Source organism: Coturnix japonica, chromosome 2 (assembly GCF_054131305.1).
Source record: "Coturnix japonica strain WE chromosome 2, WE-NBRP24, whole genome shotgun sequence".
NCBI lineage: Eukaryota > Metazoa > Chordata > Aves > Galliformes > Phasianidae > Coturnix > Coturnix japonica.
The window spans coordinates 46015899-46043376 of NC_140664.1; the positions used below are offsets into that span (position 1 = coordinate 46015899).

The 27478-nt window shown below is 39.7% G+C and overlaps 1 protein-coding gene across 7 annotated transcripts in view; it reads left to right on the forward strand.

The window, feature by feature from the left end:
* PTPRM (protein tyrosine phosphatase receptor type M) overlaps positions 1-20314 on the forward strand; it is a 432075-nt gene extending 411761 nt beyond the window's left edge. For all 7 annotated transcript variants that reach the window (XM_015855338.3, XM_015855340.3, XM_015855342.3 and 4 more), the window contains 9 exons: positions 3726-3880; positions 4096-4231; positions 4796-4945; positions 5417-5590; positions 7609-7740; positions 10800-10925; positions 12893-13056; positions 15130-15265; positions 19415-20314. In XM_015855338.3, coding sequence (XP_015710824.2) covers positions 3726-3880; positions 4096-4231; positions 4796-4945; positions 5417-5590; positions 7609-7740; positions 10800-10925; positions 12893-13056; positions 15130-15265; positions 19415-19468 — 1227 coding nt within the window. In that variant the 3' untranslated portion in view covers positions 19469-20314. The remainder of the gene's footprint in view (positions 1-3725; positions 3881-4095; positions 4232-4795; positions 4946-5416; positions 5591-7608; positions 7741-10799; positions 10926-12892; positions 13057-15129; positions 15266-19414) is intronic.
* The last annotated feature ends 7164 nt before the right edge of the window (positions 20315-27478 follow it).

Sequence of the window (27478 nt, forward strand, 5' to 3'; positions counted from 1 at the left end):
TGTGAATCTGTTGGACCGGTGCGTTCCTGGTCAGCAGAGAGACATTTCTGAAACAAACTAATCTGTCTTTTCAAAGCAGTTTCATTTTTAACACAGAATCCATCTTATGTAGAGTTCCAATCAGTGCATTGCATTGCTGTTTATCAGAACAATGCTGTGATTTGGTGCTCACTGGACCTTACAGCTCTCTCAAGCAGCTTATAACATATGGATAATGTACAGTTGGTAAATAGAGTACCTACTGAAAGTGAAAACAAGCAGGGTTATTTAATGTGGAAGTGTTTGCCATTTAGTGTCAATTCACATTTTTATTCACGCGTTTCTTTAAAGGACGGAAGTGTTTTTATTCTATCCATCAAAACGTATTTGAGTTGCAGAACAAAGAGGAAAGGGCCCCTTCAGAAGACTTGATATTCCTAATGGCATATTGAAGTAATGTTGCCTCAGTATCTACATGAGTAATCTTTAAACTAATTGTGTTAGAAAACAGCCTTTGATTTAGTTTCAGTACCTGGGATATACTGCTGCTCTCTAACAATGAAATAGTGTTCAATTGGTTCTGAAGAGCTTAATTTTTTTGCATCAAAGAATCCTGCAGCCAGGTAGATGAAACTGCCAAAAAGATGGCCCAACAGGGTCTCTGTACATAACATCCTCAGTAACAAAGGAATTTGTTTTTCTCCTGCTTTATTCTTCAATCTAATACTTAAATATGCATCAATACAGCAACCTGAGGGTAATGATTATAGAATTATACAGTTTGAATGAGCTGAAATATTGTATCATGCTTACCACTATGCATACAGTACATTGAATTTGCTCAAGTCTGTTGTTTCCTTGCATTTAGATATTTTTAATAAACAGATGAGAAAGGGTGGCTGTACTTTGAAGTAGATGAGGCACTCATTGATTTCTATTCTGCAAATTTTAAGCCGTGCTTTGATGTTAGCTTTTCACTTCTTAACTGGGACTGGAAAAAAAGACCTAGAGGATTTTACAGTTGATATAACCAAACTGTCTTGAATAAATGCATTAATACAGATAGAGCTAAAAGACGCTAAACATTTTATTGCTAAAAAAAAAAAGAAAAAAAAAAAAAAGAAAAAAATCTCCATCTGAAAAGGTTTCATTTAGACACTGCTTTTTAATAGTTGGTAGTTTTTTAGTAAGCCTCTGAAAGCAGTGTCAGTGTAGTTTGAGTACTGTGCATTGGATTTTACCCTATTTTCCATACATTTTAACTCTGTCTAACTTGAGGAGAAGGGCAGCACAATGCAGGTTACCCAGGAATGTTGTGAAATTATCATTCTTGGAGGTCTTCAGGGCTCAGCTAGGCTAAGCCACTGTTCTAGTTTTGGCCAAATACTTATTCTGGCCAAGAAGCTGGAGACCTCCAGAGATTCCCTTTTATCATCTTTCCTATTTTTGGATCAGCATTCTCATACCTTCTTATCAAATAAAATTTAGAGTTTGCTAAATTTGGAGATGATAAATTGATTGGTTCTCTTTTTTTTTTTTTTCTTTTTTTTTTTTCTTTTTTTTTTTTTTAATAGCTATTCAGTAATTATGGAGAAGTGGGGGGATAATACAGAGAAAATTGACTGAGAATTTACACTCTGTTTCTGGAGAACACTTTCCAGTGTTGTACACATAAGCAGTTCCTGGAATTACAGCACAACAGTTAACTCAGATGAATTACACAAATAGTAACATACAGAAACACCATAAGTACTTGTTGGATTAAGGTCTGTTTTTTAACATCCTGAGGTTTGTTAGCCATATACACCATTTTCTGTTTATTTCGGCAGAAAGAGAGAAAAAAGTGATCTTTCCAAGCTGAGCATATGCTTCTATGATTCGTGCAGTTGTGCTGCTATTTTGAGTTTTGAAGCCAGCAGGGAAGCTACAGACATGAAAATCATTCTTTTGTGTAGGTATAATAAGCAAGCTCATTATAAAAGTACCCCAAATGCAAAATCTTTTCTAAGTAGTTGAGTGTTACCAGCAATGATAGACAGAAATACAGTCAGCATGACAGACAGCGTTCTCAAAACTAATGCAGAAGATACACAGTACATATTCTCATCTGTGTGACACATTATTTTGGAGGGACATTTTGTATTTTGTAAATTACTTGGAAATCAAGACTGTCTATATCATGAAAAATGTGTGTAGGGTATTCTTTTCAGTCCCTGATTTCTATAGTCATGGCATTGCTTTTTTGGAATGGAAACTTCATTGCTTGAGGGATTGTGGGCAGTTGTTATGGGCAATATAAAAGCGTTTGGGACATGGATAGTCCACCTACACACAGCTATTTACAGAATTGGAGGCCGTGCTTATATTAGCAAAGAAAAATCTGTTAACTAACATATTCTGAAATCCACGGAATACAAAGACCAAATTGTATTTGAGTGTTTGGGGTTTTTTTTGTACAATACAAATTACTTTGCTCCTGAGCTTCTGCATGTTTCAAAATTGATCTTTAGAATATAAGGCCAATCCTGTTGCAAGGATGTGGTCCCTTCGCTGCACGCCAGTGCTGCACACTCTCTTCATCTTCTTCCTTGCCAGCTTTTCTGTGCCATGGTTTCCATGAGGTATGAGAATGGTTATTCCTCTGAGCAGACCTGAGTCAGAGCTCCAAGATATACCACAGCTCATTCCACTCCAGTTGCACTGGCATGGCCAAGATTTCTCAACCATTAACAATCCCTGAGTCTCTTAGCTTGCATGCTAGCAATAAATTAGGGAGTTTATATTACTTTATTACACAAGGAAAATTACACCTTTTATATGCAAACAGGAACAAGACAGGAAATACATCCTTAAGAAGAAAAAGTGTAAACCACTGGTTATTAATATCATTGACATTTAGTCCAGCCTGGAGATGATATGTCATAATTTTGCTGTTTGCTTATGAAATATGCATGATGGCCTCTGGTGTGTAGATTTCTAATGAGAATAAAATACTGGCAGCTACATTTTTAGAGGGAGAAGAGGAAATACAAGCACTAAGAAAATCATACTTCTCATACACACCTTTAATATCCCAACTGCTCCAGAAATTCACATGGGAAATTACTTATACGATTGGCTCATTCATACCTGTCTCACCATATCCATGTCCTTGCAGACTGTGGTAAATCGCTCAAAGAGTAGGCATGCGGAGGTCTACACACGCAGCCCCTACAACAGAAGGTGCAAAAAGGCTTTCATTACTATTCAGCTGTTTCTTTCAGACCAATGAAGGAGACAAATGATAAGGAAAATTATGCTGAAATTCTAGTCCCTGGAAGTCAGCAGCAAATCTCCTGTGGAGAGTAGTCAGGGAACAAATTCATCAGTGCTAAATATTCGTGGCCTTGCTGATGACCTGTTTGTTGATCGTAGCCTGCTTCTTAAGGCTGCAGTCTTCAAAGCAACCTAGTGCTTAACTAGGGAGATGAGTCTCTATCTTGTTGCTAGACACTTCTAAACAATAGAGTGCTAAATCACTGTATTTTCTTGTAAGGCTTTGAAGTCGGTTGATACATGACCTGGGCACTTGCTCTTCAGCTATCAGAAAGCTTTCCAGCAGTCTTGTCCAGATGTGGTTGTTGGCAGGGGGCGGATGTTTCTCAGCAGAGCTCAGGCTTTTAGAGCTACATTCTTATGATGCCTCTTTTTCAATTTCTTTCATATTCCACCTTGTTTTTCTTTTTCAACCCTGGCCTTTTGAACAGAGAGGTGCTCATGAGATTCGAGAAATTCGTCAGTTTCATTTCACTGGTTGGCCAGACCACGGCGTGCCATACCACGCGACAGGCCTGCTGGGGTTTGTGCGTCAGGTCAAGTCCAAGAGCCCACCAAACGCCGGACCTCTGGTGGTTCACTGCAGGTAGGCAGAACACAAATCTCTCTGTTGTGTGGTCCACTGAATTCAGAACGTACTTCTGCTTCTCATATCCCATGTGGTCCCCACACAAGTTGGTGAAGCCACTCTGATCACAATAACTTTCTACCTGACATACAATTTAATGGCAAAACTGATTCTGGAACTTTACATTTTCCAGTGAACTGATGCGGATTAACTGTGCTCTTCTTTTACTTTAGTGCTGGTGCTGGCAGAACCGGGTGCTTCATCGTTATTGACATCATGCTAGATATGGCAGAAAGAGAAGGTGTTGTAGACATATACAATTGTGTGCGAGAGCTTCGATCTCGGAGAGTTAACATGGTGCAGACAGAGGTATTGTTGATCTTCTGGATCACTCCCTTATGCTTTGCAATATAAAGTATTATTCTAACCCATAAATCTAGAGCCCTTTGCTACAAGCCCTATCCAGGAGGTAGTTTATTCGGTGACATGCAGAAAAATAATCCACACAGAAGCTTGTGGAGCTGTTGCCCAAACAAGGCCACTGTTATGCTGCAATGGTTTGTTAAATAAAAGAAATTCATGAGTGTTTCCTCTTTAGAGAGCATTCATTCTGGAATGCATCTTGCTGAGGCTCAGTTATGTGATAACCAACAGAACTGTGCAAAGGAATGAGGAAAACAGGAACAGTCATAGATATATGACCTTACTGTACTTCTGTTCATAATTGTAACTAGTTTCAGTCAATCCTTTTATATTCTTTCCTAAATGAATGGGATGAAGTTTTGTGAACTGCAGAAGTTCTATCTGGTCTTTCTTTAGTGGGTGTAAAGCTGGTGAGAATTAATGGGCTAACCGTATTAGGTGTTATTATTTATTTACCAAGTTACTAATAGCATATACTCACTTCAGTAATTATTTAAATTGCTTTACCAGGAACAGTATGTATTTATCCATGATGCTATCCTGGAAGCCTGTCTTTGTGGAGACACATCTATTCCAGCTTCTCAAGTTAGGTCTGCTTACTATGAAATGAATAAACTGGATCCTCAAACTAACTCCAGCCAGATCAAAGAGGAATTTAGGGTAAGTTGTTGCTATCCATACCTAGAAGCTATACAATTCAGCTATACAAAGGCTTCTTATAAAGTCCTGGTTTTCAACCATGTGAATTTTGGGCCAGCCCTGGGAGATGAAAGACTGCAAAAAAATTAAAAAAGAGAGTATAACCTGTCACTAATTGCTGTTGAGTTATACTAAGTCAACAGAGACAACAATGGGATAGTAGTAAAATCTTTTCACTCCAAGGATGTATGTCAATTCCCTCTGCTGCCCTTGCTCCAGAAAACTGGTTACTCTGCATTTGTCTTTGAAGTTGTTCTTCAGATATGTTTGCTTCCACGATTCTTGCTTCCAAACCCCACTGACTGTGATTTGTTTTGATTCTCTTCAATCTGATTCCTGCTGAAACTGAATGGCGAACTTGATCTATTCTTAAGTCTTTGGGGATGCTTTCACTGCTAATTTCACTGTTGCATTGTTTACTCTTTTTGAAAGACGTTAAATATGGTGACTCCGACACTGCGTGTGGAAGACTGCAGTATAGCACTTTTACCACGAAATCATGAAAAGAATCGCTGTATGGATGTCCTGCCTCCAGACAGATGCCTGCCTTTCCTCATAACGATAGATGGGGAGAGCAGCAACTACATTAATGCTGCACTGATGGATGTAAGTCTCCTCCACATCATTAATAATAAAAAGGGAGTAAGGAGCCCTCCAAACTGAGCAGTGCCAGAAAGTAGAGTCAGCACAAGGCTGAAATCCTTCTAGATTGTTTTCCAAAAACATGGCACAAAATCTTTAAGCTCCCAGGTATGGTTAGGATCACACATATGTTATGTCAGATCCAAGGTTCCAAAGCCATGCTTAGAGAGCAAGTCAGGGAGTTCTGATAAATTAAATGTGTCTAGATTTCTCCCTAGTGCTTGAATTTTTAACCATCTGGCCTAGGAAAAAATGAGTTACCTATTAAGACACTAAGACAGTTAAATGGGATAATACAGTTTGCAGCAATATTTCAGTTCCCTTTGTTTCTAATTTAAGAAGTAATTAACAAAAAAAATAATTGTCTGTCAGCACAAGATAATACACAAGCCATTACTTCAGTCTTTCTGTTTATTTCTGTATGAATGGATGGTTCCTCTTCATGTGTGTGTGCATTTTTTTCCTAATGCATCTCGAGTAATTCTAATCCTGTTAATAGAATATCAGTAAAGACACTTAAACCTCCTTCAGAGTGTAGGTATTTATAGCCCATCTTTTACAATTTAGAGCTATAGCAATTACAGTTGTCACACACACATAAACAACACGAAAGCAGAGGTTAGAAAAGAATGAACACATTGTAAATGGCCTTTTTGAAAAGTGAAGCTAGAGTAACAACAGTTTAGAGCAGTTGTTGCATTTCTTTCCTTCCAAGCTCTCAAAGCGTTTTCCTAAAATAAGCCTAAGTTCAAAACTCTTCTGTGAAAATAAAAGTGTATTATCTTTTTATTGATCTATGTAGAGAAACTCAGGGCAACAGTTTAAGTGACTTCTCTTGGTTCTCACTGTAAGTAAGCCTATTATATGCTCTTATTAGAACGGTGCTTCCTTGATTTGTGATTTACAATCTTGCCATTACGTGGTCTTCTTACTGGAGGGTTCAGTGTGGTTTTGTTCTGTGAATTAAGTACTGCCATAGTATTTGCTTTGAAAACACTTGATTCCTGAAACATTGAAAATGCTTCGTTCTTGAGACAGTGAGTTGATTCCAAAAGCATATCTGGGCCAAAGGCTCCAAGGCTCGCTTTCCATCCAAAGCACATTCAGTATCCCTTCAGTGAAGGACAAGAGCATTTGTTCTTCCCTCTCAACTTTCAGTCTCACACAGGCAAGGTGCTGAATCTCTGTGTGAAAACTGCACCTTCAGGCTGAGATGCAGTTGGATCACCTCACATATGAGCATTTAAATAAGCTCACTTCAAGAAGAAGGGGTAGCCAGCACAGTTTTTGTTATTCAGTATCTGGTTGTTGAAAGTGTGTAGAGGCCTTCCTGTCCTCCTTGAAGGCAAAGACATCCCCTACCAACTTTTGCCCTGGGATGGCCACGCTGGCCTATAACACTCAGGAGGACCGACATGAAAATGTGAGTACAAGGTTCACAATTCAACTGTTCCACCAACAGCATAGCAGTGCATTCTGACTGAGGAAAAAAAAAAAAACCAAAAAAAACCCGTCAAAATGTATCCCCTGGGTATCTTCCCTTCTGTCGCATAGACCAGAATTCGAACAGTGTTTCTGGAAAAATAAGTAGATGATGCTTCCTTTCATAGGAATAATTCAAATTAACAGCTCAGTGCAGATGGCCAAGATTAATCTGTCCATTAGCAGCTCAAAACAAAACTGTTGAGCAAAATTTTGTAGGAGTTGCATCGGAGGGAAAAACCTCAGATGATTTTATCCTATGCCTGTGGCATAAAATAAGTTTCAGAAATATAACATCAGCAGAAGTTATGTTCAGTTTATTAATTTTCAAGCAAATAAGATCTCAGAAAAGAGCTGAAAATAATGAATAAACGATATGGAAAAGAGAAATAATGTTTTCAGTCCTCAAGTTTTGAGACTATTACTGGCATTGTGCTAAATGAGCTTTTTTTTTTTCTCTTACCGTTCTTCTTTAACCATCTCTTGTTATTTCTTTGCAGAGCTACAAGCAACCATCAGCCTTTATAGTTACGCAGCATCCCTTGCCAAATACTGTCAAAGATTTCTGGAGGCTGGTCCTAGATTATCACTGCACTTCAATAGTTATGCTGAATGACGTAGATCCTGCACAAGTAAGTCCAAACGCTTCTATTTGACAGAGAAATGCCAGTGCCTCAGCATCGCAGCACATGTGTGTTTCAGAACAGCTTTAGGATGTAATTAGTTGTATAAAACAACATTAAATACTAACACATTAAAAAATTGATTTGTAGCTTGCGGATATGCATAGGGAAGGAGGAATAAATCAGAGCATCAGCAGCTTCTCCACCAAAATGTTAATGCCCACATACATAAGTATATGCAACCATAATTTATTCTGATAGGAAAGCATACTCTGAGAAGAGCTGTTAAAAGCCAGAACTTTTTGGTTGTTGGTTTTTTACTCAAGTCTGAAGCATGCTCATGGCCAAAAGCCACAAACAAAAGCCAACAGCTCCCCATTGGCTTGCATGCGACAGGTCGGTGACCTTGGTCTGTGTGCAGGGATGGGTGTTCCCAGCCTGATATCTGTGCTGTCTTTGGCACAAGATTACATTGTTAGGAGATAAGAACTGAACAATGCTGGACACTAATCATCCTCTGGATGAGCAAACAGGACAAAGAAGTATATAGAGGAACCTTACAACAGAGTAGCGCAATGCTGTACATGTTCTTTAGAAAACTGGAAAACCATACATACTGGCTTGGCAATTTAATCACTAGCATTGATCACTGAGCATCCCAGAGCCTGGTTTGCTACTGTGCAATTCCACATTTTTGTACAGGGATCATTCCCTTGTTTTAAACACATCCTTCTGCTGGAATAAAGTGGTGGTAATCTGGATCCTTAATATTTGCTAATTATTGGAAAAGATAACATCAATTGTTGTTTTTTTTTTTACAGCAGATTGCTTGCCATGTTTGTTCTTTATATGATCAGGAATCTTTTAGCTTTGTTGAATATTTTTCATACTCAGAAAAATGTCTTCTTTATTTCCTTTTAAGCTGAAGAATTTGCTCTAAAAGCATACTAATCTTCAGTTTGGTCTTTCAATGGAAGTGTAGGAATTCCGCACACTGTTTTAAAGACTTCACTGTCTACAGGGAGAAAAATAGAAATGAAAGACAAAACTTTTATTCATGAGTCTAAGATTATTTTCTGAGTGAATAAGGAGAGACTCAGGGGAGTCAGACTGCGAGGGACTGGGGAACAGAGTTCTTTTAATTTGTGGGCTGTGTTTTGAATTTACAATAGTGCACAGCTATTTCAAGCATTTATTAGCCTCACAGGCTTTTAAAAGCTATTGGGATATGCGGTTAATACACCTGCCTCTGCAGCATGTTAAACCTTTTCCCTCTAATGTGAGTAAAAATCTTTTCATTAGGAATAAATCTGAAAGCCCCCAGAGCAAGCGAGAGTGGAGAGAGGGCAGAGTTTATTAAAAACACGCATTACATTCAGATCTATTAATAATTACCGTTATCATTATTATTTATGTATATATGAAGTGTTTACATTTCAGTTTAGATATTACAATTCATCTGGATGGTTGCACTCTGTTGGGAAATGAAATTCAGCCCTTCAAAGAGGCTCTGACTTAAAGAGAGTCGCTGGCATCACACGCATGCAAAATGCTCAGACCTAAATGCTTTTGGATTTCTTTAGAACTTGAAAATCTTGGCTTCTGAAAACAGCTCTGGCAAACAGCTCTGTTTATTATCATCTAAGCATTTCTCAAAGATCTGTTTGAACAGTATGGCTATGTATTTGAAAGACACATACTAAATTGTGCATACGTTCTGTGATCTGAGCGCTGGTATTTGCATTAGTTGCATGCATGTCAGTATTGTATTCTGCTATCCTGCACACTAGTGTATTTCATAATAAAAAAAAATGTGTAAGATTCAGGCAATATTTGGAAAGCAGTTTGCTCAGCAGACTGAATCATGTGGGGATTTTAAAATAAATTAAAATATATTTTCCTACTTGAAAATTCTGTTCTTAACTCATTAAAGTGAACCCTGGCAAATCAGACTCTGTTCTCTTTTTAATTGATGTAGTAAATGATTATGTTTTCCTAAAATGTAGTCATCTCCAAATGGCTTTTTTGAGGAATAAGTGTTATAAGAAATGCAAAACAACATCTGGAGGAGATGTGATTTGTCAACTCTGCTCTGGATCACCAACAGCAATGCAGCAGAATGAGGACTACAGCTGTTTTACCAAATGAAATAAAGTTCCAAATATGAGATCAATGGTTCTGAGGGCAAACAAAATTTCATGAGTTCATGCTTAATTTTGGTGAATGCTTGCAAAAGCTGTCTGCTTGAACTACTCTAGGTATCCCTGAAAATAAATCATCAGGGTTTTTATGGAGGAAATTGATAAGCAAAGTGTAGCTTCAAATATCTCCAAGCGAAGTGTTGTTTTAATCTTTAAAAGAGAGAGGATAATTGGTTCCAGGACAGAGCCATCATGGTTTTATTAGACAGTAAAACTGCAGGATAATGCTAATGCTGCTGTGTGATCTTTAGATACCTGGAAGTAATGTTATCTGAGCACTAAGGGATAAGTACTATTTCCAAGTGGCATTCATAAGATGCAATTAAGCAGTTGCTGAAAATGTACCTGTATAACAACCTATATAATGCCAATATCACTACTCACAGATGAGACAGGTCTGAAAGTTAGGTCTTGAGTTTTGAGACTTGGCAAACTCCTTATAGTACAGAGCCCACATTTTGTTGTAGCTTGAATTATTATCAACTTTTTTTTCAGTCAGTTGAAGATACTGGGCCTTTGGTCTTAGGTTTTGTACTTTCTCCAAGATCTGGTAATATTCAACAGCATCCCCCTATCCTGTCATACCATACTGTAGAATTGATGCTGAGCGTTGAAAATATGTTTCTCCAAATGGCGAGCAGAGCAGCAAGCCATAACATGTTCAGCAAAGTAAAAAGGCGTTTGTTGAAATCTGTTCTGCTCAGGTAAAATCAGAGAGTTTGAAAATAGTGAAGGACAGTGCACTGTATATTTCGTATAGAAACTGTGTAAGAATTTCTGCACTGAAAGTAGCACAATCTATCTAAAAAATATATATTGAGGCAGTGTTAAATGAGAATGAATTAACTGTGCTTTTTGTGTTTGTAGTTGTGTCCTCAGTACTGGCCAGAAAACGGAGTACACCGACATGGTCCTATTCAGGTGGAGTTTGTATCAGCTGATTTAGAAGAAGACATCATCAGCCGGATATTCCGAATTTATAATGCAGCCAGAGTAAGGACATTACTTGCATGACAATTCTGCCTCAGTGATTAAGATGACTCTATCCGAGTCACACCAAAAAAGAAAGTTAAACTCACATAAAGCCATTCTCATTTTTCAGCCTATTTATGGAATCATAGAATCATTAAGATTGGAAAAGACCTCTAAGGTCATCCAGTCCAACCATGAATCCATCCCTACTACTCCCTCTGACCACGTCCCTCAGTGCTACATGCACATGGTTTGAACACCTCCAGGGACAGTGAATCCACCACCTCCCTGGGCAGCCTGTGCCACTGCCTCACCGCTCCTTATGATATCCTGATATCCAACCTGAAAGAGTTGAGAGCATGAGTGAATGATGCATCGTACAGTAATCATTAAGAAAAAAGTCTTGTGTGTGTAACTGAAAAATATTTTAATGCATATCTCAGGTGCATTAAATACAAATGAAATAAATGCAGTATTGAGGTTATCTGGTAGCCACAAAAAGGTGAAATCAGCGCGGTTTTAATTTAAAAGTTTCAAGTTAGCCATCTTAAAGGTTTATATCCTTTATCATGCAACACTAGGCTTGTTTTTCAATACCAGTCCCAGGCTTTTAGTGCAGATCTTATTCCACTAATCACACTTCATAATAGATGTAAGCACTTCACAGGGACATGTATGTTCTTGTATCCAGCTTTTATGCTACTATAAAGTTGACAGAAGACAAAATTAGGCATCAATTTAATGCTGAGCAGAAAAAGGATTCAGCCACAGACCAGGCATATCTTCCCAGCCAGCTGGAGAGTGCTCTTGCAGTGGGCTGGTACTGTTCCCTGAAGAACTACATCTAGGAGTAAGAAACACACTTTGTTAAAAAGTCAGGAGCTGCCATGGAGTCCAGTAGCTGTCAGAACCGTGAAAGGAAGGCCCCCAGAATACTCCCTGGGATGCTCCTGTAAAAACAGGGGAGTAGACTGTAAGCTTCAAGGTACTTCTGTTGTATGACAAAGGTCTTGAATTCCCACAAAATGTGGCAACATAACACCACAGTTTCCAAGAGTGTTAATGGGGAGCTGTAGCAGAAGCTGGGTCTGGCGGATGCCATTTAGGGAGAAGAGGCACTCAATTGAAAGAAACTGGACAGGAAAGTAGTGAAGTCCAAATTTGACATAAAGCAGACAAAACACATTGAAGAACATATCTAATGCTTGGTTTATTCCCTGATCTTGTTAATCTTACATTCTCTCTATTGCCTCTTACTCTAGAGCAAAACTGGTAACGTCAACATTTCTGCACATTGCTCATTTTAAAAGTGGTACTAAAATGCATTCACTTTGCCAGAAGTGAAAATGGCAAATCCTAGACTACAAAACCAGTTTTCATCTGTGTGTTTATTATGCCCTTTTCAAAGGACTGTAATTTTCTGCCACTAACACTTGTTCTGTGCTCCTTTTTTATTTTAAATCACCATAAAGCAACTGTTCAGTAACATCTCACCAGAGGGGCTCTGACTGCTTCAGTAGCACACAGTAAAGTAAAATCTAGTTCGTTTTTTTATAAGCAGGAAAAATCTGAGGGTTTCATTTGGTTTTTAAAACATTTCCTGCTTCAAATTATCTTGAGAGGTTTTGACCTTTCTTGTAAAAAAGACAGAAGAGTGCAAATGTTTCTCAAAATGCTGAAATGCTTATATAATCATATCGCGACTCCTCTGCTATGATGTTAATTAATTGTTTGATCCTGCTGCTGTACCGTTGCTCTCTTTTACTCTGCTTATATACTCTCTGTTAAAAACCTCTTGTCCTGATAGCTCAGTTGAAAATTAAGTCATAACTTTTTATGGGCAATTGAAATTGCATTAGTAGTTTGTCAGTGGTGATCTGCCCAAAGAACTTTCCACACTGATGCAAATATCTAAGTTACACACCATTTGAATAGACCATAAGTAATGCTGTTCCTTCTTCTCCTACTCATTTCCTGAATGCCTGCAGCCCCAGGACGGCTATCGAATGGTGCAACAGTTCCAGTTCCTGGGATGGCCCATGTACAGGGACACACCGGTTTCCAAACGCTCATTTTTGAAGCTCATCCGCCAGGTGGAGAAGTGGCAGGAGGAGTACAACGGGGGAGAGGGACGCACAGTTGTCCATTGCTTGTAAGTATTAGGGACCAGTGAGAAAAGTACTGTTATCATAGTATTTGTGCCAGGTTTTTAAAGATTCATGAGAAGGTGAAGAGGTACAGGATCTGAATAAGTAATACAGCTGCTCATTTAAAAGCTCTGAAGACACAAGAAATTGTGTACTTTTTTTTTATATGCAGATTCATGAGTTTCCCACTCTGTCCCTTGGCAGACACCTGTGAAAAGATGATGGGTAAAACTCTACATTATATAAAAATTTCAAGTGACTTTTTTCAAATGAAAAAGGTGCATATTTGTTCCAAATAAATCAAAACTGTACCTTCAGAACAATGTGCTTTTTATTTCTACTCAGTGCCAGCTACAGTTCATTAGTGGTAGAAATAAATAATACTGTAGGGAGTGACTCCTCTTCCAGATGTAAGTCACGGAAGTAAAAATGGTCTGGTAGAACAGTTATGACAGCCCCTTGACTGCCCTTCTCTCCTAATGATATCTGTTTTTGTCCTCTGGTGACCCTTGTGCTCCATGGGTACAGGCTTTCATCCACCATCCTGCGCTTTGGTATGGCTTAATGGATGTACATACTGTTTGTTCTCAGCACTGGTTGATCTTCTGAGATTAAATCTTCATGCCTGAAATTGTATCCCTCTCCTTCTGAAGATCTACTTAAAGATGCTACCATGATGGAAAAGGACACCTTCATGTGAAAAGCAAATGCTAAGATGCTTTCAGAAGTTGGAACCCAAGAGTAGACAATAACTTCCTGAATTTTGGTTCACAGTTAATCAATATTACAACTATGGAGGAAAGTGCATTAATAATTCCTACTATCACTGACCTTGAACAAGTCACTGCTCTTCAGTTTCCCCATCTGTAGAATGGGGATAATAATACTTTCATCAAAGGAGCATTGTGCAGTGTGATTAATTAATGTTTTGAGATCTTTAGCTGAAAAGACCCTTTTGAAGTGCAAATTACTGTTATCTCTGAGGTGGCTGATGATATTAAATAGTTGTACAACATCACACATGCGTCACTTCCAGGCAGTAAAGAAAGAAAAAGCTCTAATATAATCCTTTTAAATGACTTTATTTTAATTAAAATTCTCAAAGAGTCCCACAATATCAGGCAGTGTTTTGGCAGCAGAGAGCATTCTTTTCATACTGTGGGGATGTGACAGATGTGAGACATTGTAGCTTCCTTTGAAAATCAACCATTTGCAAAGCTGGTTTGAAAGACCATCTACCTTGCTAGGCTGCACTCTGGTAATTAGTAAGGTTTATTATTTTTGGTGAAGTGCAGCCTAAAGATCCTGTTTAGGATAGCTATAGAAGTAGTAGAGTTTCCATCAGAAAGAAATTCTCCTAAAGATTAAAAATAACTAGGCGTAAAGTATTATTAAATGCTGTATTTGATCACGCAAACGAGCTTTTGTGCCTGGTATCTTCATTGGCAAATCACTTTGGGTTCTTGTCCTCTGTTGCTGTGGGTGGAGGAGGAATGCAGTCACTTCCAGAAGCAGCTGTTACAGTGCAGCCAGTCCTTGGGCCATGCTAAAAGCACAGCCAAATGGCTTGTGATCAAATTGGACGCCGTTTCTCTTGTTCTTCTGAAACACCTTTGGGTACAGGAAGAAGGCGCCAGGATCGGGAATTAAAAAAAAACCTTAAAAGATCCTCTTTCTCTGTAATGTTTTTAGCCTGATACTCAATACATCCTTGTGCATTTATAGTGCAGAAGGGTATTGTTAAATCTGAAAGTACCTTGTCCTTATTTTAGCATTCTCTTCATGCTGCCTCAAAATTTCACTGAAGAGCGTGGCACAAAACTCAGCCACTCAGTTCCCTTCAGGCTTTCAGCCTCCTGCATTCTTGATGATAGGCTTGAGATCATTCAGCCCATTAATTCCAATTAAAAACAGCACTCTTGCTTAGAGTTCAGCAGCCTTCAGGCACATTTGTGTTCTTTGGTTTCTCCCTGGTGGAACTCATACCTTCTGTAGCCATTCCTGGCACTGTAAGAACTTGTAAGAACTTGTAATGTTGTCAATTTGTAACTGAGCAGTTTCTTTTTCTTAACTTATAGGAATGGAGGTGGCCGCAGTGGGACGTTTTGTGCAATCAGTATTGTTTGTGAAATGCTTCAACATCAGAGGGCTGTTGATGTATTCCATGCTGTGAAGACACTGAGAAATAATAAGCCTAACATGGTGGACCTTCTGGTATGAGCTTTTTAACTGCTGCACTAAATAGAAAATGTTCCTTTTTTTCTCAGAAGATTCAGTCAGATTTCCAAGATTTGCAGTGGGAGTTGTTCACAAAGCAAGCAAGTCATTTTCAAAGGGGATAATGAAGTCACTTCACTTGTAAGAGTATTTTTACACTGCTTTCTTCCCAATGAGACTTTGTCTCTGTTCATTTGAATTTTTTAAGAGTTTTAAACTTTCAGCCGAACATCCTTATTAATTTTCCTTTCTAGCAGGCTGCGCCAAGTGGAGAGCAGCTCTTGCATGGGTAGAAATAATAGTTATGTAAAATGAAATGCCAGATTTTCAAATTATATATATTATAAATAGCTTAATCGCCGAGTATTTATCAAAGCCATGAATTTCAGTTTGACATCCAGAATATTGCATTTAATTATGGTTGCTCTATCTCGTAGAAAGATTAAAGAAGTTCAGAAACAAGGGGCCATGTGCAATTATTTTCTTAGAGAGTGTTTTATGGGCTTTTTTTTTTTGTAATGGGGAATTGCTGAAGTGCCAGCTGCTACTCCACAAGAGCTGCAGAACAGCTTAAAGCAGCAAGTTCTTACACTCCAGTGTATAGTTCTGTACTCAGAGATGGCTGAAACATGATATCCTACTCTTATGCCAGGGCCATAAAGACACCTTCTCCCCAGGTCCCACAGCCTTTCATCTAGGCTACTTGAAAAGGAATGGGCTGCCCAGAGAAGCTGTGGTGCCCCATCCCTGGAGGCGCTCAAGACCAGGTTGGATGGGGCCCTGGGCAGCTGAGCTGCTGAGGGGCAGCCCTGCCCATGGCAGGAGTTGGGACTGGGTGGTCTGTGAGGTCCCTTCCAGCCCAAACCATCTGTGATTTGATGAAAAGTCCCAGCCCTTCCCTTAGGCGCTTCTCTAGCCAAGCTCGTGGCAAAAAGCCAGATGTTGCCAGCTGTGCAAAGTGAGGAGGGAGTTCACAACTAGTGCTATGGGACCACAAGCCAGGAATATGAAACTGTGAATCTTGTAACAGTAAGAAACTATCAAGCTTTCACAGAGGTGGGAGGGAGCAGCTTATTTGGCTCCTCTTCCTCTGGTTTGTATTCTCAGGAGGAGAATCATCGTGCTGAGAACCATACATTTTTATTTCCCAGATATTAAGATAAATGTCTACTTCTTCTTTCAGATAGTATAGTTTTGGATAGAGACTTGGCAGGCCTGCTGTTTTTGGTTCTCCCAGAGCTTAAGTGCACAGAACTCACTGATCTCTTATTCATCTATTTTATAGAAATAAAAAGAAAATTACCAGTGTGAAGATGTACAGTTGAAGAAAATGCTCTCTATAAATTCTCATTTTTGACAGTTCCCAGGTATAGATTTGTCAGGGAGCTGTCTCCATTTTTCAGCACAGAATGTTTTTAATCAAAAGCTGGATGTATTATTTTAGAATATAAAAATAACTCTTAATAAATTGGAGGTGGTCTGAGAATGTCTGGTTGGTATTGAGAAGCCTTTGTAAGGTTTTTTCACTAGGAGATTTCAAAGGAAATTAGGAAGGAGAGCAGTATTGTTTTCCTTATTGTAAAATAAGCATATAGAAACTAAGGTAGGGGACGATCAGGATTGTTTCCATTATCTCATAACCCACTGACAAAGCAGAATTAGCACAACTTGAATTAGCAAGGTTCAAAGGAATTTTCACATTAGTTTTTTTCATTGTAAAAGGGGAGTGTGGACACTTCAGTTCTTTTACTGTTACTGATCTTACTGATTTCATTCTTTTTGACCTTTATTATGCGTCTCTGCCTCAGTTTCCCACCTGAAACATGAGAACAGTAATATTCATCTACTTCTGTAAAATGCTGTTATAACAGATGAAATGTTCAGATTTATAACAGTATTTGACAAAAAAAGCATCAAGACTACTTTATATGAACAAGTTATGTACTTTCTGACCAGACGGAGGATGGTCTTTGCAGTCCATAAGTAGAGATTCATCACTTCATTTAATTGAAACTATTGGTTTTCCCGCAAGTGCAAAAATCTGAATGCCACATCTATTCAGTGTGGAAAAATCTCTGAAATTGTTCAGCCAACATACAAAGGCATCGAAACACATCTGTTACTTCATGTATAAACTGTTATAAATGTTATTGGACCTACCAGTGGTTGTCCTCGGAAGAAACACCAATATTCCTCTCTGAAGCCAGCTAACATAAATAAACTTTTCCTATTCATCATCAAGTGAATAATAAAGATGTGCTGAGGACACACATGAGTGAGCACAGTGGGAAATAATAAAACACTGACTCTTTAACACAGGGTTAGTAAAAACGACAGTTCTGCGGGGACACCAAATCAGCATAAAGTGAGCATGGAAAATGGCAGTGGATAAGTGGCTGGTCTCTTGTTTTGATCTCTGTATTGTAGCTATGGAATAATTGTCATTTATTTAATGACATATTCCATAAAAGTAGAAAAGAATTTACATAATATAAAGAAAAAAAAATTACATAATATTTTCTTTTTTTAATCTTTTTCTCATCCTGAAGAAGACATGAGCAGTTTATGGAACCCTGCAGGGTCTTAAAGCCTGACATGCATTTCATTCATGACTTAGGCAACATAAGTACTTTGGGTTTGTTTTCTTTTAAAGTGATGGCTCTGAACAAAAGGACTTCAAACTGTCACTGTTTTTTTCTGGTTTTTTGATCATTTGGCCTCTTAAATTTTAAGTTGGCCTCTGTTTTCAACTAAGAAGTGTCCCAAAATCACAAGTACAGGCCATCAGATTTAATCCTTTATAATGTTTTCTTCAATAGAAAGGAGAGTATATCTGGGATGTAACTGTAATCTCCCTGCAAGCGCAGCTAAATTTGTAATTGATTAAAGTGTGTAATAGAGAGAGGCATTTTGGTGGCAGAAATAGTCATGAAATGGGGATTGTGAATTGTAAGAACATACTTGGATTCAAAGAACCCACACCTATATCTTTCATCATTTTTATTTCATTTAAATGACTGCAGCATATTCCGAGTAGAAATAGCAAAATGGAAGAGGGCTATGTGTGGGCGCAAAATTGTTAAGTCCCAGAGTATCACATCCCTTAAAGTTGCCTTGTGGGTGAAGGCCAGTCAAAAGCACTGACCTCATTGTGCCACTTAAGATGTGAAGAGGATAAAGTCATGACTGTTCATCTCAGGATGCAGACTGGGATTTCCCTGGATCTGGACCAGCTTCCTAGCCATTGCAAATGGAAATAGCAGTTCTCTGTTTAAAGCACAGCACTGGTACCTGAAAACTTAGACTGGGTAACAGAAGAGCCATTAAGACCCTAAAATACATATTGCCATTAACTGTTTGAAAAGGAATCTGGATCTGGCCTGGTCTCCTGCCCTACTGTACTGGGGGAGCACAGTCTTCAGTGTGGGCTTGAGCCACATCTAGTGGAGGAACAATGGACAGACTTCACGTTGACATGTAGTATGCGTCTGAGCATAAAGATGCTCAGATCATCAAAATGCTCAGGTGGTGACCTGTCTCCAGGGACAGAACATCCACCCCCTCTGACAGGTTGCCCAGGGAGGTGGTGGATGACCCATCCCTGGAGACAAAGAAGATAAGGCTGGACGGGGCTCTGAGCAACCTGATCCGCTGTAGGTGTCCCTTTTCATTGCAGGGGGGTTGGTCTAGATGGCTTTATGGGTCCCTTCCAATTCAAGTGACTTTATGATTGCTTGAAAATAGGAGTTATGGGCTGGAAATCATCAGATGTTGGGTCTGCATTAAGATCAACATTTCCATGGATGAACTTCAATAACTCCAATTCTGGCAAAGTGCTATGTGAGCATTCTGACAGATGACTAAAGGGCTGCATGTCATTTTACTTATGTGTAGTCAATTTTTCTCATACGAGTTTATTAGAGCAGCTAACTACACAACTAATAGGAGCAGTACTGTAAATTACTGAGTATGTAGTGTCTATTGTCTGGTTAATGTAAAGATTTTCTTATCTGAATATAAATTTGATTTGCGAACTGGTTCCCATAGACCATAGCTGATTGTAAATAATTTTAACAGAAGAGAAATATTGATCCCCTTAATTAAGTTCCTTCAATAATTGACGTTGTGGTTGTCTTGATTTTTCAGGATCAATACAAATTCTGCTATGAAGTGGCTTTGGAATACTTGAATTCCGGCTGATGGCATAAACAGAGCAGACACTGTTCCTCCCTCCACCACCACGAACAAAGCAAGTCGTTTCATGATATCTGTGTCAATGAGATGAAGACTTCTCAGTGTTACGCTTCTACTGCTTTGTATAACTGGCTCTTTTTAAGAGCCCAAAGAGATGTTCATAAAACTGCTTGCACTGCCCATTTTCCACTATTAATGCTGCTGCTTGACACCCATATGAGCGTACACCAAACCACATGGCGGTCATTGAACACTGTAATCATATGTAGCCATCGATGTGGTGAAGCAGCATAGTCCTCTGGTAAATAAGAGAGCACAATTATATTCTTATGAAGGAATTTGTACTCTTCTGTTATATTTTGTCACCTGTGATTCTCAGTTATTGTCATGGCCTAGTGTACATTTCTGTTCTGTGGAGAATGCTATCTGGCATTTTGATAATATATGATTTTAGTTATATTTGCATTCTAACACGTGCATAATAAATGAATCATATGTAGCTTATCTGAACTAATGGAAAGACGTGTACCAAATCATGTTAACTTTTTTGAGTTGTAATTTCTATCCACTTTGTACCATTTCAGAGAGAGAATCTTGATAGAAATGCAGTTAGACAGATGCAAAATACAGGATGCTCAGATTAATATATCCAAAGCTTTTTCATTTGTTTATATTGTAAATATTTTTTGATTTCATCAAATTATTTATTCATTAAAATGAATTTTTTTGTGAAGCACAGTGAGTGACAATCATTTTTATTAAGCCCTGGAAATGCTTACTGTATGATAATGTAAACATTTGTTTACCTTGTATGGATTCTCAGCTCAATAAATAATTACATACATGATAAAATCTTGTTATTTAATACCTCTTGGCATCTGAGTGCCTTCCAGTAAACCTCTTTTGACTTTAATTCCTCTAAATACTGAGCTACACCAAAGCATGCTTTCTGTGTGATCTAGTGTTAATCCAGCCAATAGCAAGAAAAATGTGTCATGCCACCATATAAAAAGAAGAGGTGAGTTGGATGAATTAATATACACATACACAAATGGAAAACCTGAAAGTTCTGCTGCTCGGTGAAGGAGAGCTGATGTTGGTTGGGCGTTCAGTACTCAGTCTTGTCACAGAGGCGTGTTCATGCCTCACTTGCATGGATGCAGTGCAAGAAGCATAGCAGCAAAGAGGACTGAACCAGCAATGGCTTGCTGCGCTGTCAAAGGATTCCAGATCTTTCTCTCTCACCCAGCAGTACCAAGGAGACATTGCAGGCAGAGCAGCTGCTCAGTACTGAAGCCTTCCAGAGTGATATGGAAGCCCAGAGCAAGGAGGTTGCATACTGTTCGGTATTTCAGCTCTTAAAAAGATTATTTTAACATGCAAGCCATCTGGGATGGGGACAGTATCAATATAAGTGTATCTAAGTCAAAATGTTTTGAGAGACTTTAAATCTAAGAGGTATCCAGCCTGAACAGAATGATGCACAGCTTGTCAAGTGCCAGTTCCAAACCACTGCAAAATTCAGATCTGAAGACGAGAGGATTGGCTTCCTCTGCAGCTGGAAAGCATCTATTTTACAAGAAAATTGCTTTAAAATGTAACTGACAGCTACAGGTCATCGCTGTAAATTGCAGAGAAGTACTGAAGAACTTATGAAAAACAACTCCAGCTCTGAAAAGAATGGCAGTTCTTGGGTGAGCCCTGTAGCACTACAGCCCATTGCAGAATATGCTCTGATTCACGTGGAAATTTCAAATACTGTATTCTTTCAAGCCAGCTTGACAGACCCGGTATAGCAGCCAAGCACACTTCTCTGTAATAATTAAAGATTGATAAAAATTTGATTTCCACTATCTAGTCATTGAAATATGCATACATGTGACTAATATTGTCTGATGGTCCCAAGAACTTTAAGGCAACTAAGCATGCTGAAGAAGTGCTGAGGCTAAAAGTGACATAGGCAGCATGATCCCAAACTTGAGCAAGGAAAGTAGTAAGTCACTTTGTGTCCTCTCTCTCCTTCTACAGTTATCCATATCCATAAGAATGATAAAAATCCAGGCTTAGGTAAAGTATTTTGGCAAGAAGACAAAAATAAATAAAATAAAATAAAATAAAATAAAATAAAATAAAATAAAATAAAATAAAATAAAATAAAATAAAATAAAATAAAATAAAATAAAATAAAATAAAGCAAGATGAGGTCTTAAGGAGCCAGGGCTAAGAGAGAAAGTAAAGAAGCAGAAAGAAGAGATGAACATCTCTTGGATGGATATTCAAGAAGTAGCATGGAGCTTTCGAAGGTTATTTGGAGGATACTATTGCAGAGGAGACAATAGAAAGAAAACTGCAGTGACAGCCATTTCAGATGTTTGTAAGCCAGCTTCCCCTTTTAGTGGTACATTATGAAATCACTAGTCCAGTGCAGCTGCGGAACATACAAAGAACATCAATCATGGCTTGGGAGGAATAGAGGAAGGATGTTTTCTTCGTTCCCTGGTATATAAGAGGCACTCAAATGAATAAAGAGACACTTAAAATGGTTGACCACATGTATTACTCGATTCATCTGTCCAGGACTTGAGGTGGTTGATCTTTGCTAAGCTCTTCTGAAAGAGCAGCAGTACTCTTTATACCTTCCTGGGCTTCTTTATCAGCAAAATGAGCTGATGGCTGGCCAGATAGTTTCACAGAATACTAATGCAAAGCTTAAGGACTGTGTACAGTAAAATTTAAAAACAAAGAATAGAAAATAGGATACACAGTAAAATATAAAACCTTACCACCCAGCTATACATGCTCAGCCTCCTATTTTTTTTATGTTGACCCGCAACGTTAAAGGCAGATTTTGGTGGTATGGCAGTACAGGGTGAACCTTTCCACCAATATTGGTACATTTTGTTGCCATGTGACAGATGGCAGCAGAGCGGCAATCTGATAGAATGGCATCTGACATGGAAGTGCAGATGAAGAAAAGATGTGTCATTGAATTCCCTCGTGGAAAAAAATTGCTCCCACTGACATCCATCAATGCTTGCTGAACATCTATGGAGACCAAACAGTGGGTGTAAGCAAAGTGAGGAGGTGGGTGTCATCACAGCAGTGGTGACAGTGACTTGAAAGACAAGCCTGACGGCCATGTACAGCTGTCACATCATGAAATGAAGAACTTCTCAGTCAGCTCATCCATATTAATTGGAAGATTAGGAGCATGGAAGTGTGTGCAGAGCTAAATATCAGAGCTTCAAGGCATTGGAAACAATGGTGTCAGTGTTGGATTACTGCACTGCAACACTTGCAGCAGGTGGGTCCTACAGATGCTTACACAGGAACAAAAACAACACTGTAAGAAAGTTTGTCAGTATGTATAGAACAAATGTGAGGCTGAAGGTGACAGTTTTCTGGGTCACATCATTACCAGTGACAAGATGTACTGTCATCACAATGAGACAGAGTCAAAATGGCAGTCCATGGAGGGACAACAGGAATTCGCCATTGAAGATAAAGTTTGAGACACAGCCCTAAGCAGGTAAAGTGAAGTGCACTGCCTTTTGGGATAGCAAAGGGGTGATCCTTCTGGATTTCCTTGAACCTAAAGAAGCCATCAACCATCAATTACAGCAACACTGCTGTGTCACAGCACTGATTAAGCCAAAGGCTCCAACTTCCAGAGTCAGACCAGAGGAGAATACAGCCATTCTTTGCAACACATTAACACCAGACTCCATAGCAGTTTGAAGGCTGTGGAGCACACTGCTAGTTTTGGTTGGACTGTCCTACCACAGTCAGCATACAGTCTGGATCTGGTGCCTTTTGACTTCCATCTGTTTAGGCCAATGAAAGATGGACTGCATGGACAACATTTCCCCAGTAATAATGCCATCATAGCAGCTGTGAAACTGTGGGTCACCTTTGCTGTTACATATGTTTTTGAGTGCGACGTGCAGGCTCTTGTTCATTGCTGGCAAAAATACATAAGCAAGCAGTGGTGACTATGTTGAAAAATAGTATTCTGTAGTCAAGAATTTGCTCTATCAAGTAGTGTTGTTGCACTCTTTGTATCCCTTGAAGTTTCCTTGGAAATAAATAAGAAGCATTACTCTTGGAGTGACCTATACGTTTTGTCAACTTTGGTTCAGGCTGGACGTTAGGAAATGCTACTTCTCTGACAGAGTGGTCAGGCAGTGGAATGGGCTGCCTAGGGAGGTGGTGGAGTCTCCAACCCTGGAACTGTTCAAGGAATGCTTTGATGTTGTGTTGAGGGACGTGGTTTAGTGAGAACTATTGGTGATGGGCAGCCGATTGGACTGGATGATCTTGTAGGTCTTTTCCAACCTTGGTGATTCAGTAATTCTGTGCTTTTGTGATTCTGTGAAGCCAATAACTGTTGTCACACTTGTGACAGAGCACCAGAGACAAGAAATAAAAACCCAACAGACCATGTTAAAAATAATGTGATTTCTATAGAAGCTCCTTTTCTGTTGTTTGCTTATTTGCTTTCCCTAGCCTGGACCTCATCTATATAGTGAAATCATTTGTTCACAGGAATTGGCATTGCCCTGGTCAACCCCATGATGTCTGTGGTCTGAAGCTGCCCACAGGAGCACTTGTCCTGTGCCAATAGTCACTGCTCATCTTCCACATCCTCACCTCTGGGCATCTCTGCAGCTCCTCACCCAGCCTCAGGACTAGACCAGGCAGAGTAGGAGAGGTGCTGCACTGCTTGCAAGCTTGTATTGTCCAGCAGTGTGGCACTTTGATAGCCTTCCTGGAAGATGCTTTGCTCTTGGGTGCCGTTGTCCTGTTTCTCACTCCAGGATCACATCTAACACCCACTATGAGCCTCCAGTTCACACCCTTTTTAGTCTTGTCATCACAGGAAACTACACTCTCTCTGGGTAACAGGTAGAAAGGGAAAATGAGGCTGGAAGAGGCTGGGATTTCTGCCATGATTTTTTCTAAGTCTGTTGATAACACTCCGTGCACAAAAGCACAGAAGAGATGTACTTTGACAGTGAGGAGTGTGAGTTGCTTGCTGTAGCTTGTCTAAGGAAGGTACCAGGGGAGATGAGTATCTCATATTCACTGACAACCTTTCCAAAGCAACTCTCCTACTGTTGTGTTTTCAGTAGCAACTAGAGGATTTTTAATTGTATCTCTACAGTCCGGATATTTCCAGTAATTTTTTGTGTGTGTGAGAAGTTTTGTTCAGAGTCCACAATTAAAGCATAACTATCATTCATGCTAGACATACACTGGTACTATGCCACAGTACATACCATCAAAACTTCCATTTCTGTTTCCCACCCTGATCCTCCCCAGGGAGGAGGCTGGGGCTACACAACCAGGATAGCTGACCCAGCCTGACCAAAGCAATATCCCACACCCTGTAACATCATGCTTTGCAATTAAACATGGAGATGAAGTGTCTGAGGGGGTGGTGACCATTGCTGGAAGCTGCTACATCCTCAACCCCCAGCTGCCAGGGCCAGCTCACCACAGCTAACATAGCAGTGTTTAGGACTTAATTCTACAGCCATCAGTCAACAATAAGCCTAAAGAGTTCTGAATATGAGCTTACTTGTCTTAAAATGAGTAGGACTGCTTACATCCACAAAATTAAGTGTGTTATTAAAATGAACCTAAATACACACCAGATTAAAAAGGCCGGACTGAGAGCATCAGCAAGGCATTTATTTTTAACCAGGCCTGGAGGCAGATTGGCCCATTCAGATTAAATGAGAAAGACACAGAATTGAATTGCACATGGCAGAAAATGTGGGGATGACACTTGGCCTTCTCTGTACCCAGCACATTTTAAGTGCTGTCTATAACCAATGGTTACTACAACAAAAAAAACTCTGCTAGCACTTCTGCTCTGCCACAAACGAATGGTCCAGATACACAAGACCTGCCTGTAACCTCTCAAACTGTAGATGTTGTACATAGAGGTGGCATCTGACCCTCAGGAGTTGTTCCCTCGGGAACTATTAACTTTGGATGACTCAGAAGGCAGCACCACTCTGGATCGTGTCCTTAGTCCTTGTATTACACATGGGGCAGCATAAGGACACAGCATAAGGACAATGACCTTTGTTGGCCACACACAGGAATTTCATCAGTACTGCACGCATCAGACTGCAATGTAGCTTGGCTGCCATTTCATCCAGCCCAGTGATATTACAGGAAAGGGAGGGGAACAGTACAGATGCAGCCACATTGGTGGATTGTGGCCTTGTATGTGGGAATGATTTCAGTCTTCATCTGAGAACAATAGGGTTTTGAGGAAAACCTCAGGGAAAGCACCATTGAAAAACATCTGCCAATGGTTTGCAACTCTTTTGCTTCGTTACATCTTATTTGTGTATACATTGGCCTTTTCCAGGTGGAATGTGAACAAAGTACACCCCACAAACTATTCTTTGCGTCCTTGCTGCTGCACCAATCTGTTGCAATCTAGTAAGAAGGTAGTGCAATCACGAGTCTCCAGCTCATCCAATAACAGTACATGAGCAATTTACCTTCTGCATTTAGTGCTAAGCTGTGCCTCAGTCTGACATCCAAAAGGAGCAGCAGGTAAGTGCTGTTGTAATTGGAGTAAGGTTCTGATATGTTAAACTGCACTGCCTTCCTACCAGATGAGGGAGCATGCTGGTCAGACTGTGCTCCCCCTCCTTGCCTGCATTCCTTTCTCCCTCACCCTTGGCAGTGTCCTCTCTTGCCAAATTACTCTGATCCACATTCTGAATCTCTGACCATGCTGCGAGGGCCGGTGTGTGGTCACCCCACGTCTGCTTACAAAGACAGCTTTGCCAAATGTTTCTCCTCCAGCCAGGATTCTCACTCATGTTGAAAGCATTGCCCTTCCTCCCACTGTCCCACGGTGTCTGTTATTACAGCCCAGGCAGCACCTTGTCTCAGGTGGGGTTTGCCTCTCCTTCCCTTAAACAGAATATCCTCCCTCCCAAAATATCTTAGAAGCGCTCTCTTTCATCACGCATACTTACTGCAGTTTTTATTTCGCTAAGACACAAAGAATTGGACACCCTCCCCTCTCTGGAACCGCTCGGACAACTGTACATTTGTCACGCTTCATCTCAAGCTGTAATTTAGTCCAACCTTTCCCATAAAGCTACTAAATACTTCTTGTAACCAAGCAGTCACAACAATACTGCAATGTAATTTTCAGTAATCAGCTGTGTTAGTGTGCTGAGGTTATGCTGGTTACCCCTAAATGCGGCTAGGCAAGAGTGGCATCTTCCCATTACAGCTGATAAATGGCTACATGATTTGGCACCAGATTATTCAAGCAGACAAATTAACTTCAAATATTAATACATTCAGCAGCCAGGCAGACAAATTGCTTGTTCTACAAGTGCCAGCATGTCTTGAGGGGGGGCGGAAGGGGGAGGAGGGAGTTCACTTTGGCTTTCAGGAAACCTAACCTTCAGAGCAACGCTCAGCCAGGCCAGCAGCCCATCAATCAGCTAACAAAGCTGGCAGCCCTTAAATGGGTCTTCACTTCTCTCTCACTGGAAAAAGGAAAGAAAAGAGTCAGCCAACCTGGCTGATGCCTACCAGGACTGTCAGAAAGCTGTTTCAAACAAAGCACACACACTGAGGCCTTGACACAGGAGCCTACTAGCGGTCTGCCTACACTGAGACCATAGTCCTGCAATGGCAGAGACAGGCGCAGGGTGTGCTGTCCTCAAAGGCCATTTGCCTGTACAGACGGGTGTTCCTGGAATACTGGCAGGCACCATCTGAAGTTTTATACAGACAGTTTCTCTCACAGGGGATGAATCAAGGCCCGGTGTATAGATTTAAAGTCTCTCAATATATGATAATGCAATTCAAACAGTTGGGAAATGAAGTACTTAAATGTCTATACATAAACATCTATGTATAATAGAGAGATAACATTTGAAATGCTGCGATCAGTTGATGAGAATGAAAAATCTAACTGATATATTCTCTTAAAGCTGCTGTTAGTAGAGCTGAATGCAGAATTGAAAG